Here is a 23,562-nt window from a genome sequence, read left to right on the forward strand (position 1 = left end):
GATAGAAATTAGTATTTGTTGTTCAATTCAGTGATGCATTACCAGGTTCACTACCTAAACTAAAAAAACATACTGGCATGTATTTAGTACCTTGAACAATTCCTACCACCACCGCCACTGCCTCCACCGCCGCTACCACACACCAACACCAATCGGGTTCATCCTTTCAGCTGTTTTTCAATATAGTGATCAGCAATCCATCTGTACTTCCATTAGGACAGGCTAGAGGAGTCATTCCTCCACTCTCCCACTACATCCGCTTCTGAGTTGCTAACTGCATGTTCTGCATGGGCTTGTGCTGTGAACTAATCACATGATGCCACTATGACCTCTGACTTTAACCCTTAGCCTTACTTTACATCCCTGACTACCGATTGGCTGAGGGATTGTCTAATAGAATGCCACACAACCAGTCACAGGATTTCAGCACCACCAGCTCTCACAACAGCTCAGAAAGGAGTGGCAGTCTCTCAGGTTGGTCTCATCACAGTAAGGAGAAATATTTGTTTGTCACCAGCATATGACCTGTGTTCCCTAACAACTGATGAGGAAATATTGAATCGCAAGCCACTGTCAGGCATTTATCTTTCAAATGACAATAACAGTTGATCCTGGTGAAATTATGCCTTGGTGGGGGTGGGCAATAAAAATCATTGTCATCACTTACGTACTAACTGCACAATAATGTATTGAAAGAAAAATAGTGCCATTTTACTAATTACTATTCCTTAAAGAGCAGATGAGTCCATTCCATCTTGAACCAAATATATGAGTCCAAAGAACTTTATAATAAAAAGATCATGCATGAAAGTTAACTCCAGGTCATTGATATCAAAAGATAAATTCAACTGAAATGAAAATAATCTCAGAGATGATTTCATATCGGGATGCCAATAATATAACTTCCTATTTTAGGACAACCTCTCAAATATTATGTAATAGTTATCAATTCAATGATTACTATGCTAAATATGAATGTTAATATGTGAAATTATTAATTTTTACTTCAAAAAATACAATATTTGATAACAATAACTATTTTATGCTGTCACTTTTAATATATATTTGAGAAATATCAGCTAAACCAACAAGCGTAAGGAAAAACGCATTTTATTGGATAGAAATATATTCCTATCCTAATGAGTTATCCTCCCTTTGTATGTGAGGATATTGTATTAACGACATTGTAAATTCCACCTATTTACATCACATGCCTTTTTCTGCCTACTTCTGACTGGTTCCTGACTCCACTTACTTAATATGCTTAATTATATGCTAATTGTTTTTACGGAGTTTCTGTTTGGTTTTTTAAAATTACATATTAATAATAAAGGATTATAGTGTACTATGATACTGTGCAGTCTCCAAGGCATCAAGACTATGAAGAGTTAACTTTTTCTTATCATTAGTGTTACATTTACTAAATTACTTTTCCTCAGGAGATGGAACCTTCTCAGAATGAAAATGTTAATGCTCTCTCTTCCCTCCAAAATGAGTCATTTGCTCTTCTTGCCTATTGGTAGGATTAGGTACATTATAGAATTCAGAAAATTTTAAACATCTGTTATGAATTTAAACTGGCTTAATAATATAAGGGAATGTTTTGAATGACCTTCTATGTCATTTATGCGGGCATTTATTTATAATTAGTCCCACAATTTTTCTGAATAATTAAAAAGTAATTTTGTTGGATATTCCTTTTTATTTCATTAAATATATGTAAAGATCAAGCAATATATGAAAAGAAATCTCCATATTGCAAGCCATGGACTCCATAAGACCTGTAAATCTTTCATTAATTGTTCTGTATAGATTGATTTTCACCAAATTTAAAAGTTATCTTTTGAGTAATTGAAAGCAGAACAGGATTCACAATGGTGCTTGCTGCTGTTTGAATCCATTAATCTCTTGAGTGACATTTACATATATCCAGGAATTATATTAACTACTTCATCTACATTTGAATACAGGATTACTTGAATTGGTGATAGAAAGCATTTTTTAGTAGGTAAGAGTGAGGTGATTATTCCTTTTACAGTTTAGTCTAATTGAGTTTAATGTTACACTTTTGTTTAATTCTTTTTATTTATAGCTATGTTTCCTAGGGGCCAAATCTAAGAATTAACTGCCCCGTGGCTAGCTAATCATATATTATGGGATTTTTTAAATCTGTGCACATTGGTGTAACCAATTTAAAATAATCACAGTGACAAAGAAAATTGGGCATTTCTGAATTATTTGAGTGAACTTCTTACCCTCTTTGAAACACTTTTATAATGCATTCAATATGTAAGTTCTGAGTACTTCTTGTTAAATATCCAACCAGTAAAAACTATACAATGAAACTCAGATGTTTTAAAATAGTATTTTAAATCATAGTTGTATGTGTATATAATATAAAATATTGGTAACAATAGCTAAATCTTTTAATATTTTTTTAAAAATAGACCATATGTTTAATTTTAAAATGAATTGCTTTTATGATTTATTTTTTTTTACAGAGAAGTCATTTTTTAAGCTTTAACTATCCAACTATTTACATTTTTATTTTAAGAGAAAAGGGTCAAATATGTTTACAAGGCATCAATATCTGCTTCGTTAAAACATAATTTAGGTACTCTGGCCTTCAGATGATACAGGGTTCAAGGTGAAACAGCAGACTGTGGCTTGCTTCTCTAAAGATTCAGATCTCAAGAGATTTTAACAGTTGTCAGTTATATCAAGCTCACCTCCATCTCAAAGTGTTGTTAAGACGTCCTAAGATGCATGTGTTGATGAATAATAGTCCTACCCAGACTGATCAAATGAAAGAACAGATATTTCTCCAGAACAGGGGAAAAATAAGTGTTGGTTGTAAAGTCCACAGTAATTCTCTCTGTGCTTCAGCTATTTCCAGAACACATTTAAAAGCCTGATGTTGTTTGGAAGCATAAAAATGAGTAGCTTTCTTGAACCTGAGCAAGGGCTTCAACAATGAGGTTCAGAGCTCTAGAAATATTTTCAAGTTAAGCTGCTCAGTAGTAAATCTGATTGTTCTCTTGCTATGTGAAAGTGAATCACATAACATTCAGAGCCTTAGTGTCATCATCTAGAATACGGAGGTGTAGGAACTTCTTTCTTAGGCACTTTGTTCAGGTGAGATTCAAATGACATTTCTAAAATGCTGGAGAATGTGATTAGGATTGTGCATACATAAAGTTGAAAGGGAGTGATCAGGAAGAACAAATAGCTCAAGCATTCTTCTCTCAATCATTGAAATATAGTTCTGATACTGTAAAAAGGAAATAGACCTTAGTGATTGGTGGGTTAAGGAAATGAGGAATTGAGGTTCATTTACCTTAAAAACAAAAATTACATACTTATAACCGAGCAAGCTTATTATTATTTTTATTCTGAATATGAGGCCTTTTCTGACAAGTAAGACTTCAGAAAACAAGTGAAACTGGTTTTGCTATGAGGAAGAGAAGACAGGAGAAAGCAATTATGATTGGCATTTATTGAGTTTTTCTGTGCATCTGAGCACTTCCTATACAATATCTCTTATAATCCTCATGACAACTCAAGGAAGTAGTAACTTTTGCATGCCTATAATTCCAACAACTCAGGAGGATCACAAATTTTGAGGCCAGCCTCAGCAACTTACCAAGGCCTTACACAACTTAGCAAGATCGTGTCACAAAATAAAAACTAAAAGGGCTGGGGATGTGGCTCAATGGTAAAACATTCCTGGGTCCAATCCCAAGTACCAAAGAAAAAAAAGTGGAATAAGTTCATATTTCTTTTACATGTATGTAAGTTAAGGCAATACCTTTTGAGTGAGGAGTTAAATTTCAAACTCAGAAACCAAACTCTTACTCACTAAACATAGGACACTTTCTTACCCTCCTCTTAATATCTTTTGTCCTGTCAAAGAATAGAAGTGAGAGGAAAGCTGAAAGCACTTTTTTTGTAGGGATCTTCTTTTAAATATTTATTTATGTATCCTATGTGGAAAATGTACACAACTCAATAATTGACTGTAGTGTCTAGTTTAAGAGTTTTATCACTTTCTGGCACTCAAATACATTATTACCAAATTGCATAATCTGACTCAGCAGTTGTAGAAGAAAAAGGATGGATTGACTTCTTAGTGAGATCTAAATAGCTAGATAGCCCTGCTACAAATATCCTATGCTTAAAATTTAGCTATAAGTTGAGGTGGAATTATTGGAAGTTACTGAGTCACCCCTGAAAGGTCATTTTCATTTTGCTCATGAAGTATTCAGTCTGCATCCAACTGAGGTCCATTTTTATGAAAAAGCTTTATTTACTTGATTTTAAAAAGTACAGCACTATGCAGATGATGAATTTTATTTTTATAGTTCATTAAGCATCATGTAATCTCAGATATGGCTCATACACTCTTCATTTATGTTCTGCTAATATTTGTGCATGAATTCATTCATGTAACAAATAGTACTGAAACTGATCACTATATTATCATTAATTTTTCCTCCTTTTTGGAATTTACAAAATGTGATAGTTAAAACATCTGGGAAATATTCTCACTATATGCAAAAGTAATTGTGCCATTTATTAGTCAAAAAGTCTATGAAATGTATCATTGTGAGAGGTTTATAGGTATTCTCCAGATTGTACTTGATTGATTTTTATCAGTGACTTTTGAGAGAAAAATGTTACTCTCCTGGATTAATTAAATTGAGCAAATTCTAATGGAAAAGTTAAGCCTGTATCCTTAGACACTGTATTTTCCACTGAGAGAGATTATTCAAAAGAGCATTTTAAACGCACTAAAATCTGACATTTAAAAGAATTTGTTATGGACCATTATTTCCTCTTACAGTGAAAACGTGGAGGCAGCAGACATGAATAAATCAATAAATGTTCTTTTGATACAGCAGCCATGTTTTTGGTTTATTCAGCTCTGCAGTTAATGCAATGGGAAAGAAACAATATCATTTTGAGTGATTTATAAAAATGTGTTTCTGATTATATAATTTCATTGTTTATAGCTTTTACCATCTCTAACATAGCGATTCTGGTATTTTGAAAACAAATACATCTTTCCACCTGATATTGCCTGTTCGTTCTGATATTCACCATGTCTAAATAAATGCATTATTATTTCCAGGTGGGAAAGGTGGAAAAAAGAGGAAAAATAAAAACTCCTCTAAACCACAGAAAAACAATGGATCAACCTGGGCCAATGTCCCTCTACCTCCTCCCCCAGTTCAACCCCTTCCTGGCATAGAGCTGGAACACTATGGAGTGGAACAGCAAGAGAATGGGTAAATGGTATTTTATATACCAACAAAATGGCCCAGCTTGCATTCCACTCTCTATTGTTCTCTTTTGCCCTGAGTTCTTGTTCTTTCTTAGCTCCCCTCCCACCCTGTTCATTACATTTTCCCTCTTTCCTGTTTGCACTGTCCGTGTATTTTTAGCTGATAAACACAAAACAGCACATATTGAGGACTGTGAATCCTTGGCCTTCAAGTGCCTCAGATTGTCTGCAATCATGATAATGCAGTCTACATTTATAATATTGCTTGTTAGTTTGAAAGCAAGTACCCACAGCTCTTTGAACTAAAGAGCCACTCCTGAGAAGGGCTGAAAGGAAATTAAAATAATCTTCCTCATCATCCCTTGCAGTTCTCTAATGACTTGATGTCTGGCCATAACAGGGCACCACGGTAGAGCGCCATCACAATGGGATAATTGTAGGGACCTGGGAAGTGGGTAGAACTTTAATCATCAGCTCTGATGGGAATTTGGGGGCAGGGACAATAAAAGAGGTTCAAGCCAATGCACACTCTGTAACAAAACCTTTTTAAGTTAGAAAATTTCCTTTGAGGACCTTTAAAGGTGATCAGTTTTCTGAATCTTTCTTTTGAAACATCTAACAAGAGTTAGTGTCCTCTGTAAGCTTAAGTGTTAATTGATTTTGAACACAGACACAGATAATTTTTTATTTGAAAGAAAAAAAACAGGTCAAAAGAATATATTCTCTTTTTCTGTATGAATAAATCCTATGTCTTCCTTATAATTCCTAGATCACTGTTTATTTTGACTAGACCTTTATGTAACCTAAAATAGAGAATACAGACAGTTTTTCTTTGCATAAATTTTCTTTACTTAGAAATATATATATATATATATATATATATATATATATATATATATATATATATATATATATCAGTTTATTTGAATGATAGATTTAAATCTTGTCTTGGTTCAAAAAAATATCATATGTATGTACTTATCATTTATTCTATCTGCTTTCTAAATCTTCTGAGGTTCCCAGAGTACTTTTCATAACTGTTTTCTATGTCATAGCTTTTGTTTTCTTTCAAAAATATTATTTTCCTATATATTATATATATATATATATATATATATATATATATATATACACACACACACATCTGTATAGATATAACATGAATTATATATATAAATATATATACACACACACATAGTATGTATACATGTACACACATCACACACATACACACACACACACACACACACACACACACTCATCACATATTTTTTGTATGTTTTTTTCTCCCTCCAAAGGACTTTATTTATTTCTCTGGGATTATAGTGCCCATATATGTTCATATTATTATCATTTATATATTTTAGAAATATATTGACCTATGAAATAGGCAGCTAAGGGTACATGCTTTCTTTCCGTAACTTAAAAAAATTAAATTTTTTATATGAAATTAATTTACCTCAAGGTATAAATGTGTTAGTCTCACATGAATTGTGAGCAAAGAAATAGCAGACCTATCAGGGCTGAAGGTGTAGCTCAGTGTTGGAGCTCTTGCTTAGCCTGTGTGAGGCCCTGGGTTCAATCCCCAGCACTGCAAAAGAAAAGGAAGAGCAAAGATACATATTCCATAAGAAAAGATTATCACACAGAATTTTACAGTCTGCATTTTTAACAGAATCATCACAAAATGAGGGAATGAAATTTAAAAGATGAATATGAAGAGAAAGCAGTGCTATTAAAACTTTATAAGCATAAAATTGAAAACACAGATCACACAAAAATTATGGGTAATTTGGAATTCTTTCTATTTTCTTTTTTTGTTGAGTCTACTTGAAATATATGTACAATATAATAAGGCCAGTTACTCATTAAAATAAAACTAATTCCATCAAAGTGAGTACTAAACTTATCACTTGATTTGTTTTATCTAGCAGTAGAATTGGAAATACTAATTTGATAATGAAATAACATATGCTATTGCAGACTTTTATCTTTTGACAAAATCATTTTCAGAATATCAAGATATAAAGCAAAAACTTATTTCTTAAGGGGATTTTAATTTGTTTAAATATTCATCCAAAATATATGATATTAAAAAATCCCTTTTTAAAGATTTCTATAATATCAACTTGATTTTTTAAATAGGTAAATTATATTTGTTGACCATATACATGTATATGTATATATCTACATGCATGTGTATATGTATTCATATGTATATTTGAAGTCTATTTAGGATGTATTTTAGTCCTTATTTACCTTTGAATTTTTATCACTTTACCTAGTATTTGCTGAAAAAAGTCATTCTTGCTCAAAGTAATGGTTAGGTCTTAAACAGTTAGTAATACTAACCACAGAATTAGATTTACTTCTATTTTAGTTTTTTTTTCAAAGAATATTGTAGGTTTTATTTCAATTGTTTGTGATGAAAACATATTTAAAGTCAATGCAAAAAGAACAAATTAAACTTACTAAACTGAGGCTGATATTGTTCCTTTGCATATAATCTTTACATTTTGGTGTTTTCTAATGTGCAAACCTCACACTACCAAAAAGGAAATATTATTAGACTCAGGTTGTAGTCTCCTATTCATGAAATTAACGTTGACTATTTCACAGATGAGAACTTCTATAGAATCTTTTTATATTTTAGTGTGAAAACTTCATAATTTAGGCTTGAGGTTTTCTTCATATTCAAAGTAGAGAAACTTTAGAATTAATTTTTTGCTTTTGATAATTTTTACTTCTATCCATCAAGGATTCTGCAGTTATACTACTTACAGAGATATACAGATTATGACACTTTTATTTCTAACATCCTAATAGATAATTTAATCCACAAATATTTCTATCAAGTATAATAAGTGCTAAGCATTGTACTTGGAAGAGACATAGGAGACACAAGATAAATGTACAATTACTAGGGAAAACTGACCTGTGACCCAGAGGGGAAGATAGAAAGCACATTCTAGATAGTAACCCCCTTCACAACACTTATCCATCTCCATCTCTCTGTCTCTCTGTCTCTGTCTTTTTCTCTCTGACACACACGATTTTGTACAATGAGCTCTTGGGGAATTTTGTATACAAAATAATAATTTGTCTACCCCAAGGAATAATCATAGATGCCAGGTAAGCAGGTAAGTCTTCAAAAAGCTGATAGCTGGAGAATATGTCCGTGAATCTTGAATCATTTCTTCATAAAGAACATTGCCAAGTTGGGTGGTTGTTAGATGCCAGATATAGAGCAAAAAGTAAGGACAAAGGAGAACAAGAAATAAGTCTCTGATCTAATGGATCTTATGTACTAGAAATAGGTCATTAATCAATAGCTGCATTGAAACAATACTAAGGTCACTATTTGAACAAATGGAAAGAAATTTCTGTGGGGAAAGAAAAAATTAAAATTAATACTATGTGTGATGAGAAAATGAGAGTAGAAATAGCTCCATTGGTCTTCCTTTGGAAACCCTGCCCTATTCTAGTTAGAGGTATCTGCTTTTCTCTTAGTTGCCCCTATTCAGTACCACCAGCTTCCATGCCCTACCCTCAGCACTTTATTTTAATTACTTGTCTGCATCCTTCAGCAATTGGTGGCTTCTGTATGTGGTTTTATGAGCTTTAACCTACATTTTGTATGACAACATCTGACATGGAGTCTTAGTTTTCATCTTGAATCCTTAATGCCATAGGAAAATTCTGATTTTTGAATACAGATGATGGATTGGAGAACATGATGCTGAAGGACATGAGATTGCAGGTGGATCACATACAAGATATCATAGCATATGATCTAGAAATCATATGATATAAAAATGCTAAGGCAGTAAAATAAGAGGATGAAAGTGGGTAGGTGCGAAAGGAGTAGATTTAGGCACAATTCCTAGCTGATAAAAACTGTGATCTGGAAAGTATAGTCTCTAGTTTTTGTTACAATTTTTAGTACAATTTCTAAGTGTTTAGAAATCAGCAATTTTCTTTCTAAGCATTTCTTGGACCAGTCTTTCCTTACAATACTAAATACCAAAAGTTATCAAAGCATTTTCCAAATAACAAAATATTTAATTGTTAATTCAATAATATGGTAACAATGCTAAATGTTCTCTCTCATCAATATGCATCTTCAGTTAGACAAAATAGTGTTAAAATGTATTAGTTCTTCACTATAAATATATACATTTTATTATAGTCATGATGCTAGGAAGCATTGAATAGTAATTAAGTATAAAACTGGTGCTTTGCTTTGTTATTGCAATTAGAGATTGGCAAGCTTTTGCTAGTGTTGAACTTCATTGTATTTTTTATTAGTAATTTGATATTTGTATTTGGCCTTTAACAAGTTAGTTCACATGTGGCATTTATTTGCCATCATCTTTATCATTATTCATCAGTCAAGACATAACATGACGCCTCATATTTCACTGACAGAATGTCAAAAGAACAAGCACTTCCCTAGGAAAGGTTGGCGAGAAGAACTATGGTTTGGCATTAGGAGAATTTTTATTCATTTTAATGTTACACAAGAAAAAGATGAAATTCTATCTCTCAAATAAGATGTGTATTATAAAATGTGAAGGAAACTATCAAAACAGATTTACATTTTTATAGACTTCATAGGCACATCTGTAGTCTTTTCATCCTTCCTTAGTAGCTGCATGAACTAAGCCTAAAATATATGTTCCTCTGGAATGGATCAAGACTTGACTATTTCAGAGATGATGAACAATTCTTCGCCATTTTGATTTGCACTATATCCCAGATTCCTTTCCTCTATTCTTTCATATTTTTCTTCTTTGAATATTCTTTCCTTCTTTGTTTATTTATCTAATGTTGGTACAAATCACTTTGAATCCATGGACTGTTCCCAGCTTTGCTTATATACTGCATGTAGACTTATATACAGAGTTGGTATATTAAAGTTCTAGAGTAACTTTGAAAAAGGACATAGAAGAATTGGTGATAAAATGTATAGTATGTTTGTGAGATAGGTGATGAAATATGTTTTAGTCATTTAATACACAATGCAATGCATTTACATAGTATTAAAAATAATGTTTTAATGGTTAGACACTTCTTTGCCTGATATTATTTGAATAATAAAAATGAATCTAATACAACTTACTACCATGTTTTTTTTTGTTACCTTAACACATGTGATGCATATACCATACACTTTTCCTTTCTCTTATGTTCATTTTGTGTTTTCATTCCATAGGTATATCTCTAGTAGATTATTGAAAGTAAGAACAGTTTACTATTTATGGACTACACAAATTTTAGGAGATAACTGGCTAATTTCATTTGAAAGATTAAGTATATAGTTTTTTATTTAAAAGTATAATATATATGGGAATAAACCAATGTAAGAAAGTGCAATTATGACTTTCTGACACAAAAATAAATGTGCTCTTTTCTACTGAATTTTACAAAGTAAATGTAAATTTAATTGATGAACTACAGTGGTAAACACATTCTATACTGAAAAAGGACAATTATTTTATGATTAGCTTTCTTGTATATTTTTTTGTTTGAGTTAATAATATGATATTTAAAGTTAAGTAAGAAAATAAACCTAAGCATTTTTATTAATTAATCAAATTGTGTGTTTTCATTTCAAATCAGTAAATATGCTTATAACCTACTATTTTTAAGGTATACTGTTAGGGGCAACAGAACAAGAACAGTTCCGTGTTATAACTCTAAGGTAGCTTAAATCCACTTGAGAAAAAGATACCATAAACATGTGAAAAGTAAATACAAAAATAATTTAAAGTGTTAAAAGAGTCCAACATTGGAAAGAACATTAGATGGTGCATAATCAATTTTCAAATAAATGTAGAAAAATATTGTCAGCACCAGTTAAGAAGAGTAGTTTAGCAATGCTAGTTGGCCTCATCAAGGAAATCTTTATAAAGATATGAGATTTCACCTATAGCTTGAGGATTTATCAGATTAAGATAGGTAAATTTGGACGCATCCAGTTTATTTGAATAACTTGGATTCTATAAACAAACCTACCAGAAAAGTACGTAGACAAGAGGAGACAAACCAATTTAGTTTGAGCAGAAGATTCATGTTGAGAAACTATAAAACCTATCCTAAAGGTAGACTAAAGATTAAATATATTTAATAAACAGAATAGATAAGAGAAATAAAATTGGTAGACCATTCTCATATTTTCATAGAAAAAAAATGTAAGTGGTGCTCTACTTCACCTGTGCCCATTTTTTTTTCTTTCTTTGGAAGATATTGCCATTTAGGAAACTATCTGAATTGTTCCAAAACCATTTCCCTTCCACATATGTCACTTAAAATTTTCTCTTTTTAGTGATCACTGTAGCCTTGATCAACCCCAAAACAATATTAGGCCTTCCAAATCAATTCTATAGTACCCTGTATTTTTAATAATTTACTTAATATCAATCTACTGAATTGTATGCTATATGAAATAAAGTCAGGACCCTAACACATAACTGTTGGGAAGAAAGGATGATAAATTTGGGGTTACTTTAAAAAGAGATTTTAGTTTTATAGACCAGTTTTTGGTTCACAAAAAAATGAAGAAAAGCATAGTGATTTATCCCAACTTTCACATATGCATAATCTCCTATCATCTCTCACCAAGCTGGTGCAATTATTCTAGTTGATGAACTTGCATTGGCACATCATTATCTCCCAGAATGCATCATTTCCCACAGGGTTTACTTATCATGTGGTACATTTTGTGGTTTGGACAGATTCAGGTTGACATGTATCTACCATTATTGTATCATACAAAATATCTTCACTTTTCCAAAATCCACTTTGCTTTTTGCCCATCTCTCACTCCCCAGAGTCTGGCACTACTGATGTTTTTACTCTTTTCATGGTTTTGCCATTTCTAGAATGTTCTGGAATTGGAAATATACAATCTATACCCTTTGTATATTGACTTCTTTCACTTACCAAGGTGCATTTATGTTTTCTCCATGTCTTTTTATGACTTGAAGCCCAATTCTTTTAAACATTGAATAATATTCCATTGTCTGGATGTATCTGTTTATTTATTCAACTTCTGGGGATATCTTAGCTACTTCCAAATTTTGGCAATTATAAATAAAACTGCTATACATGTCCACATGCAGGTTTTTATGATATATTCAGTTTTTAACAAAATGATTAAAATGTTACTCAAGTGAAGATATTCAACTTACAGTGGATCTATATGAGTTACAGGTTTTTTTTTATAAGGGAGATCAAGACTAGTTATGCATAGCTGTGATATGGATAGTTAATTCTAATTTTAGGTACTAAGCACTAGCAATGGAGAAGAGTATTAAATAGTTCTTGGACTTAAGGATCTCACAGAATATTAGGACAAAAGAGACAGAGACAAATAATCCCAATATAACATGGGTAGTTCCACAATGTAGGTATTATAAAATTCTAATCAGTTGTATATGGAAATGGTAGAGAAGGTTCCACAAAACTAACCACCTTTGAGGTGACCAGGAACCCACAGGCAGATAGATGATTTGAGAACAGTCATACGCAGACCCAGAGTTTAGGAAAAAATAGAAAATAGGCTGATGTTGGGGAAATAGTGAGAAACATGGCTAAAATAACAGATTAATCCATTGGGGAAGGATCTTTTAAGCCAGCTAATGAGTTTTGACTTTTCTCATATTAGTTATGATCGTAAGTGTAGGTGTGATGTGAATTAACATCCTGTTGCCTGCATTAAAGATAGGGTGGAAAAGAAGAAAAGAGAATCAGAAAGCTAGTGAACTATTTTATAGAAGGTGACTGATCAATAATTATGGAAGAGGAGATGTAGGAGGCAGATTCAGGAGATATTTAAGATGTTGAATTAAGAAAACAATTAAATCCTTTATTATTCTTATCTTATACTTAAAAATCTATAAAAAAGTATATTAGGACTTATTTGATTTCTGAAAACATTAGGGTTACAGAAAAAGTATAAGTAGAAATTCTGCTTATTTTGTACCACAACAAAAACATATTCCTGGTCATATTACGGTCATATTCCTGGACCATAATCCCATTTCTAGATGTAATTTGAACATGAAATATAAGTATTTAAAATAATTGTATTTTGTGCACTTAAAATATGTCAATGAGGTTCATTTCATATTAAATATTTTACTACAATAAAACAATTTTTTTAAAAATATATATTTTGTAGGGCAAGGTTTTGAACTTCTGTTTTCTGGTTTGAATTTAACACTCAATGTAAGAAGAAGCATTTGATTTTACTGATAAAATTAAGGGAAATAAACTAATATTGAGTATAATTTGTGTCATGAAGTCTTATGACTGGAATATCAAATAGAAAGGTTGTCATAAGTCTAGAATAAAAGCAAATCAAGGGGCTGGGGATGTGGCTCAAGTGGTAGCGCCCCCGTCTGGCATGCGTGCGGCCCGGGTTCGATCCTCAGCACCACATACAAACAAAGATGTTGTGTCTGCCAAAAACTAAGAAATAAAATATTAAAATTCTCTCTCTCTCTCTCTCTCTCTCTCTCTCTCTCTCTCTCTCTCCTCACTCTCTCTTTAAAAAAAAGCAAATCAAGTTCTCTGATACTTCTTATATGGTCAGTCAGCTCTATTGATGTATTCTGCTGGTGCATAAGAGAAGGAAGCAGTTAAGTCTACAAGCACTAAATTCATTAATTGTCTTTTATTAGCAATTTGGTGTTTCCACATGAGTAACTTTGTTGGGAAGTTATTGCTTTTTGTAACTGTGGGGTAACAATTAGCGAAAAAGATCTTTAAAGAATAAATTGAGATACTGAGATAACAGTTGTAATTACAATTTCAAATTAGGTGATTTACTATAGTAGCATTGACAATGTGATCAGGATGAAGTAAACTGAGAGAACATTTTAGACACCGTGTGGTTGCTGTTTATTGTCAGTGTAGCCATTTTTGTTTGTCTATTAATATGCATTTTTCCTCATCTAATTTCAGCTATGACAGTGATAGTTGGTGCCCACCATTACCAGTACAAACATACTTACACCAGGGTATGGAACATGAACTGGAAGAAGATGATGATCGGGTCCCAACTCCACCTGTTTGAGGCGTGGCTTCCTCTCCTGCTATCTCTTTTGGACAACAGTCTACTGCCACTCTTACTCCATCTCCACGGGTAGAGATGCAACCCATGCTGCAGGCTCACCTGGATGAACTGACAAGGGCATATCAGTTTGATATAGCAAAACAAACATGGTAAATATATTCACTGAGTCAAGGGATCCATGTTTTCTGCACATGGAAATGCCCTTTTATATAAATTCACAAGACATATTCATAAAACTATACACATGGGGACAAAATTTTGATTTTGTATACTCGTTAATCATTTAGAAAATGATTTAACTACTACAGAAATGTTAATTTGACCAAAGTCGCATAGCTAGTTGGAGAGTAAGCTAGAGCAAGAATTCAGGTCTGCTGAAATTCAGTCAAAAGTGCTATTTGGCTACAGTGGAATCTTCTAATTTACAACTGATTTAGCTTCAATTAGCTTATCCTTGAACTCACTTTTAATGCCATGATGAAGGACTCCTTTTGGATTCTTCAAAATGCCTGTGATTAATTCTGCATGTGGTTGTGAATATGTAAATCCAAGCTTCTGCAAATCACTTATGGTCAGTGTCAGTTATTAAAAGACCCTCTTTGGGCAGAATTAAACAAATCAGAAAAATAACAAATGTACTAACAGAAAATGCATTTTTTAAAATCATAAAGAATAGATTAAAAACCCAAATTTCATGTTTTTTTTCTTTTGGTACCAAGGATTGAACCCAGGGTCACTTAACCACTAAACCACATGCTCAGCTGCCCCCCTCACCCACACCTCAGACAGGTTGTCTCTAAGTTTCTTAGGGCCTCACTAAATTGGTGTCTTTGAATTTGTGATCCTCCTGCCTCAGCTTTCTGAACCACTGGGATTACAAGCCTGTGCCACCACACCAGGATCTATAGTTTTTTCTTCTAATTATTAAAAAACTTTCATAAATTATAGATGCAATTCATATAGGTATCTTGTACAAATATGGTAGATCATAATTTTATAGGGTTGGTTGTTTTTTCCAATGTTTTTCTCTCAGATAGTGATATATAGGCCTGCACCCTTGAAAACAAAATCTCTGTGACATTCTTTGAATTATGTTCTCTTGATTTATACCCTGTGCTTGAAATCATGGTAGCTTTTTTAAAAGATAATATTATCTTTCTTTTTATGGGAGGGTAATTCTAGCTACTAGAGTAAGTTGATTATGAGATGACTCTTATTCTCAGTGTTAATTGACTATTTTTAAAATATAACAGCTATATTAAAATATAACATAGTTAACTATACATACAAAGAGATTCTCAAACAGGTATGTCACTTAAAGCTGTATAAACATGCTCTTTCCTTAGGATAAGAGGGTCTTGAACATTTTCTCATTTTTTCTAAAGATTAAAGACAACCTCCTGTTACACATAATTATTTTATGATACATCACTGGTTAAAATGAAGCCAATTACTTAAAGAGTGATAGGATTCTCTCAAGGTTAACTGGTGAAATCACAACTTTAAGTCATTTGAAGCAGAGACTTTGGCTCAGGGGTTCTCAAATTTGTGTGTTTTGAAATCATATGGAGAACTTTAAAATATATTGGTCCTAAGTCCCACCTCTAGGCAGATTCTGATTCCATACTCTGAGCTTTGACTGAGGACAGCCCAAGTTGGGGCAGTTACCATGGAGGTGAACCTGCTTCCTATCTGCATAACTATGGGCAACTTGCTTACCACTTGCATGCTATAGTTAATGTGTTTAAAATGATGTCAGAAATAATAGCTCATGTATAAAATGAAAGGGCAGTCCTCACACCACTCTCATTTCTGATAAAAAATACAAATATCAGGGTCCTGAGACCACACTGAAATTCAAGAATTCACTAGAAAAATTTATAGAAATCTATTATTCTCAAAGACATAGTTAACTTCTGTAAAAACATATAAAGTCAGCAAAGAGAAGAGTTATGAGGCAGAGTCTAGAAAAATCCCCAAAGCAGAGCTTCTTGTTGTTTCTTCCAATTGGAGTCAAGGACAGCACTACTTTCCCTTAAGTGTGACGATACACAGGGGATATTGCCAGACTTGGAAATGAGTTTCAAAAGACAACAGTAAAAGAACATAACACTTACTCTTTAGTCTTGCTTAAATAGAAGGGGTATTTAAGATACTTTTGAATGACAGCAATGAAAAGACTCTGTTAAAACTTGTAGTACATTTGCTTTTAAATTACATTAAGAAACAACATTGCTGACGGCTGCAGTGGCGCACACCTATAATCCTAGTAGCTCTGGAGGCTGAGGTAGGAGGATTTTGAGTTCAGAGCCAGCCTCAGCAATGGTGAGGCATTAATCAACTCAGTGAGACCCTGTCTGTAAATAAAATACAAAATAGGGCTGGGGATGTGGCTCAGTGATTGTGCATCCCTGGGTTCAATCTTGGTACTTCCCCAAAAAAAGAAAGGAAGGAAGGAAGGAAGGAAGGAAGGAAGGAAGGAAGGAAGGAAGGGAGGGAGGGAGGAAGGGAGGAAGGAAGAAAGGAAAGAAGGAAGAAAATAACATTGCAGTGCTTTTGCTTAGCATTTTGTAGGTGTCCAGTTGCACATTATTTAGCCACCTTATTTGATAAATTTAAGTTTTACTTGAATATGTTTCAAAACTGTGATGGTAATTATAAGATTCTATTTATCTAATGAAGGTTGAGATTAAAATTATTTACTCATTGCAAAGGGTTTATCTAACACATCTTTTGTTCTAAACACAGAATACTAGGGTGAATTGTTTCTGCCTTGGAGAAGTTCAAGATTTTGGTGGCTGAGATAGATGCACAACTAGGTAGATAGAGCAGAAGATACTTGCCCTAACTGGGGCAAATGAAAATACTACTCAGCCTGCTCTGAGAAGGTCATGCAAAAAGAAATCCTCCTAAGTCCAGAAATGTGTTGAAGATGGAAGAGAAGGAACATTAGGCATTCCAGTGACATCTTAAGTGCTAGCAGGCCGCATGGGTGGGTTACACAAAAACTGGAAACAAAATAATATGTATATGTATATATGTATGGGTATATATATTATTTTTTGAAAAGGTAAACTTTAAATAGTCTTGTGACAAGTATTTTCATTCTGTTTTTGATGACTTATCTATACAAAATATATGTTTATATCACTAGAATAATTCTTAAATTTATGTGGTTGTTGGTAAGGCATATGCCCAGAGACCTATTGTCTCTATTGATGTGTATGTAATAAAGCATTGTAAACTCCAAAATTATTAATGCAAAAGAAGAATACTGTTACCATAGCATGCCATTTAATTCTTATTACAATGTTTTTGAATGTTAATGGACTGCTTTTCCCATTTTATTGTTTCCATTTGAATTCTAGGCACATTCAAAGCAATAATCCACCCCCACAGCCCCCAGTTCCACCATTAGGTTATGTGTCAGGAGCCTTGATTTCTGACTTGGAAACAGATGTTCCAGATGATGATGCTGATAATGAAGAGGAAGCTTTAGAAATCCCCAGGCCCCTGAGAGCACTAGACCAGACACCTGGATCCAGTATGGACAATATAGACAGTTCTGTGACAGGTAATGGAACTGATTTAATATGAATAACTGACCTATTTGCAATATTGAAATGCATCAAAAATCAAGTACTTTCTTACTTTCTTATGTAAGATTTATTCCACTCCATCTATTTCTGTAACATTTTAAATATGTTAATGTTAAACACAAAATTCAAAAAGGATTTGGAAATACTGTTGCTTTGCTGCAAAAATGATAAGAAAATTCATGAATTTTAAAAAGCTTTAAAGACATGAAAGAAAACTCAATTATAGTCATGGCTTTAATGAAAAGTTCACTGTTCTAGGGAACCAAGTCTATTACATAAAAAAAAAGAAACTTTCAGAAATGATATATTTTGTATATCAGGAGGAACATACAAAATGAATGCAATCTTAAAATGCTTCTTGATATTTCACACTGTAAAAGCATTCACTGATGAAAATAAGCAAGTCTTCAGAAAAAGACTCTTCAGTTGCACAAGGTATTAATTTTAGAGTGGAAAATGCATAGTGAGATAAACCATGCATTTATGCATTTTATAGTGTAGAATCCAACAACTTCCCCTCTTCCAAGAAGTATATTTATTTTGACTTATTTACTCCTCTGGCTTCTACTTGCCTTGTTCACCAAGTGAAAGACTTCAGTTGGTACCCTCCTCTGATGATTCCAGGACTGATGTGTAACCTATGTCCAACAATTTCAATTGGAAATTTTAAAATCTTAATATGTACACAATATATATGGTGAAAAGTAAAAATTCAGTATTTCTGTTCACATAGTTATACATTCTTTGATATACAGGCACACACACAAAAAATGCCTTTTACAAAATTATGAAGACCTAGCTACTCCATACTAAGCCTGGTCTTTGCATTTCTTTAGGATTTCTAAGGAAACTACACATATCTGTATTTTCCTGGATGACAACTTTCATCCTAGAAAGCATCTTATCACAGTCTTAATTTACTTTTAATCCAACAGTTTCCGAATTCCACAGACTTTGTGTTCCATATTAGTTCTGCAAACACAAATGGAAACTGGTTTAGTGCTGAGAAAACATGAGTGCCTTCACTTTTCCTGTACAGCCCTCTCTGCATGAGGAAGTGCATGATGCATGAGTCCACTATTCGGTTTTCCTTCTTGCTTGATGGATGGTCAGCTTGCCAGTCAAATTAAGATTTAAGAACTGCAGATATACTGGTGTGATTTGAAACCCAGATCCAACCCACAGTGACAGAGAAAAAGTTAAAATCTTTGAATTCAGAAAGCTGACTTATTAGGGCACTATTATGTTAAGCCTCTTTGCCTGAATTTCTAGCATAATCTCCTTAAGGGTAAAATTCTGCATATTTTTGCATATTTCACTAATGATACTGAACTCTTTTTTTCCTTTAGGAATGCAGTAAAAATGTGCAATAATGATGAAAAAAAGTCAGCTATGCTGATGTAGTTCTTTTATTAAATACTATAATTAGAAAGATGATAAATGTATCTATAAATTGGGAGAACACCACCCTGCACTTTTACATACACACCTGTCAGGAACAAGTAAGAATGTCTAAAATAGTCCACTGGTTAAGATGTCAAGTTTAAACATCTTAAGTAACCTGCATTTCTCCTGTTGGTAATATAATGTTAATTCCAAATGAAGCTCTTATTGCTAAGAAAAGAAAGTCTAAATTTTCCTACTTGAATTCACTGCTTAATTACTTCTGAATATAGAAACCTCAGGGTGTTTAGGCATGAATTCCACAATGCACTTATCCTATGAATAATACATCTCCTTAGCAGAAGTTGTACTTTACACTTAAGCAACTTAAGCACCTCCCCCATACACATTTTTTTGTCTTTCCATGCACCAATGACTTTGAGGAGAAAGTTTGATCAAAGATTTGATTTGCCTTCCAGGGTGTGTTGTGTGTCTATGTGTATGTGTGTAGGAAGTGTGAATGAGTATATGTAGGTATTAGTGTGGCCATAGGGTATGTGAGTATTAGTGTATGTACATATGTAGGGTGTAGAGTGCATGAGTATAAATGTGTGTGAGAACAAGGAAGATTGAAAGTGCATATACAGTGTGAGTGTGAATGGGGTGTGCACATCTATACAGGGTATGTGCATGTATTACACAGTTTTCAATTCTATACAGTTTGTGAACATGTGTGTAAAGTGTATGGTATACATGTGTGTATGAAAGACAAGGCACAATGTGTGTGGAATATGTGTGAGTCTATGTAGCGAGTGAATATATTTGTGTGTGAGGGAGAGCAACTAGGATGTACATGTAATTGTGTGTGTACACATGCCTGTACATATGCTCAGGTGGATGTTTATGTGGACCAAATGTAATCAAAACCAACGTGCTAATAAATATTGTTCTAATGATGTTCTTAGGTTTTGTTCAGCTATAAGGCTACTTTAATAGTGCTAATAGAGATAGGCCATAATACACATACTCCTTCAATGAGCTTTGGAGACTAGAGGACTCTGAACTTACCGTCAGTTTCTTAGAGTTCTAAACTCGCCTGTGGTGTAAATTAATCTTTACTTTCAACTGAAATTCCCTTATATTGTCATTTTCATGAAGCAAATGACCATTTTTATTAAATAGAACTAACAATTTCCATTCCTGGAGACTCTAAATCCATCCAGAATGGATGTAACACTGGGTAACACAGTAACACTGGGTGGGCTGAAAGTCTTTATGTAAAATTTCAAATTTTACTTGGCTGAATTGTACTCCCAACTGCCAGCATAGGGAATACCAGCCACTAACAGTCTACAGAGCTTTATTCTGTAAAATATATATATATATATATATATATATATATATATATATATATATATATATATATATATATACACACATATACATTAACTCCAAATATTTTCATAGCAAGTATGTAGTTTGTGAATGGCTACTTAAATCTTGAAATGATCATCAAGAATGAAAAAGAACAAAAAGAAACGAAAATATCAATAATTCCACATCCCATGATCTTAGTAATGGTAATATGTATTTGCAAGTCTCCTGTTTCATGTATTTATTCCCTAAACAAACATTTATTTTAAGCCCATGACTTCTAGTCACTTGAATAGACATTTAGATTTAATAATAGCAACAACCAAACAGCAATAATAATAATAATAAAGTAGAAAACCTAGCTCCTAGTCAATGCATGATACCCTTCTAAGCAGTGGCTTGTTTTTTCCTATGGCTGGCTGAGCTAAGAATGGATTTAAATGTTAGAGTTTGTAAAGAAACAAGATGTAAGTATGAAATCAGAACTAAAGAATGCATGACAGAACTATAGAATGGAGAAGCCTAAATTATTTGGTTTCTTACATTTGTAGAAAGAACTCCCTGCCCTGATGTAAAGTTTTACCATCTACTAACTCATTTAATCCTCATAACCTCATTATTATTGTTGTTGTTCTCATTTTATAGCTAAAGAAATTGAGTCACAGAAGGATTTACATCCTTTTTGAAGGTTATCTACCAGATAAGTGGCAGAAGAATGAACAAAATCAATCAGTTTTACTTTAAAGATAAATTACTATGATCTCTGCCCTGGAAATGCCCAGTTCATTCTAATCCTCAGAATTAGCATATTGAAGAGGAAAATAATGTTCTGTTTTTTTTTTTACTTCTCTCTCTCTCTCTCTCTGTGTGTGTGTGTGTGTGTGTGTGTGTGTGTGTTGAGAGGAATAAGTATGTATTTATAAAAATAAAATATGCATTTTATCGCTGGAAACGTTAATCCTTTCCCACAATGTGCTTAATTTTGATAAAAATATTGAATTTGATATGACTTTTATTATTTATTCTTCTCATATTTATCTCTGTGTGCAGTTACCTTTTTCTAATAAAATTAAAATCCATTAGCTCTTTTGGAAGGAATATTATTTTTATAATTTTTATTTTAATTTGTGCTTAATACTATTTGGTTGTAATAATGTACATTTTTTTAAGTTTCATACCATCACACTGCATTTGGGACTAAGCAATGTCTATGCAACATTGTCTTGGGAAATATGGACTGTTTCTTCCTCAGTGTTCAACTTGTCAGCTTTGCTCTCTGAGTACCAGGGAGGGGCAAGATTTCAAGATTTCTTTCTCTAACTTCCAAAAGGTGGTGGGAGTCAAGGATAAGTGTTTCCTGAATTTAATGACACCACCATGAAAACAAACCAAGGCAAGAGGAGAGTGGGAGAGGACAATGTCCTGAACATGTAGTCAAGATTCTAACTGCCTCACTGATTACAAAAAGACCCAGATTGAGTGTTGTAAAGTGAAACGAATAAACTTTCCTTGCCTGTTGGATCCCACATGAACACTACAGCTGAAAGGAAATTGTGGCCCTGTATTTTCCACTTTATATCTTTGGAGGTTTTTACTGGAACTCCCATACCAGATGAGTATGAAAGTAATAAAACCAGACATCCTCACCATCTGACCCGAGCACACAGCTTTTGGGTCCTTGGACTCGGGAAAGTTTGATCTGACAGATGGTGAAGCCTAATGGCCTAACAATTTCTCTCCCTCACACACAAATACACTCACTCCCTACTCAGACTCACACACACTCCACACACTTGCCACACTTTGCTTCTGCTACAAAAGCATAATAATTGAGTATTAAGGCAAATTCCAGGAATAATGCTAAAATTAAGGAAATCATTATCTGATGTCTTTAAAAAGAAATTAAATATATACTTTGGAATTTAATGGATAAGAAAAGTGCATATTTTATGCACAATATTTTGACATGAGTTAACAAGTATTATATGAACCAAGGGAAGAGATTTTTTTAATTGCTTATTTTGCTTTTCCTATATGACACATTTCTCTCCCTTCCTCCCTCCCTCTCTCCCACTCCCTCCCACCTTCCCCCATGCCTTTCTCTCTCTGGAATATAGGTGGGACTATTGTATATTCAGACATTTGAGTGTAAAAAGAATTTCCAGAGACTTGAAATATTTCTCTGCCTCTAAACAGAAGTCAATATTTGGATTGATTTGATCAAAGACATTTAGAGTTGAAGATTTTACTTAGCAGGTAGTTAGGCAATGAGAACTTCATAGAAAAAATTTCAGGATTAAATATTGGCTCAAAAAATGGGGGAACATTAGTTTTTGTATCTCATAAAAATGGTAATGCAACAATTATCAGGGTCATATTAGAAAGCACAGACTTTACTCTAGCTTAATGGATCTAAGGATAAGCATTTATCAGCAAGGAAGGATTTAGCATATAACGACATGTAAATGAATTGATGACTGATCATAAATTAATTTTAGTGCTGAAGATGTAATAGAGACACAGCAAGATGCCACTTTATCATGGTATTTTATGTTCAGTAACATTTGAGCAACAACTTAATGTCCTGTGTGCATTTTTTCTTTAACAACTTGAATACATTTGAGATATTTTTTGACCTTTCAGTAATTTTAAAGCTGAGAAATTTGGAAAGATTGAGAACATAAACACAAATAAATTTCTCTATAGGACATAAATTCATTTTTCATTAAGTGTTTAAGTATGTATTGATTATGTTTGGGGCTATAATGTGTCAAATGAATACAAATCTCATGTAATTTGTAAGAATCTCTGGCTGAACTCCTTTTACCTGGTGTTCACTT

At 33.0% G+C, this 23,562-nt stretch overlaps 1 protein-coding gene across 1 annotated transcript in view; it reads left to right on the forward strand.

Annotated features, from left to right (window-relative positions):
• Positions 1 to 23,562, forward strand: part of LOC143387348 (roundabout homolog 2-like) — a 144,685-nt gene that overhangs the window by 104,934 nt on the left and 16,189 nt on the right. Inside the window, 4 exon segments of the mRNA XM_076841835.1 lie at positions 349 to 474; positions 5,132 to 5,288; positions 14,255 to 14,515; positions 17,735 to 17,940. Coding sequence (XP_076697950.1) covers positions 349 to 474; positions 5,132 to 5,288; positions 14,255 to 14,515; positions 17,735 to 17,940 — 750 coding nt within the window.

This window comes from Callospermophilus lateralis, unplaced genomic scaffold, assembly GCF_048772815.1.
Source record: "Callospermophilus lateralis isolate mCalLat2 unplaced genomic scaffold, mCalLat2.hap1 Scaffold_1909, whole genome shotgun sequence".
NCBI classification, from domain to species: Eukaryota; Metazoa; Chordata; class Mammalia; order Rodentia; family Sciuridae; genus Callospermophilus; species Callospermophilus lateralis.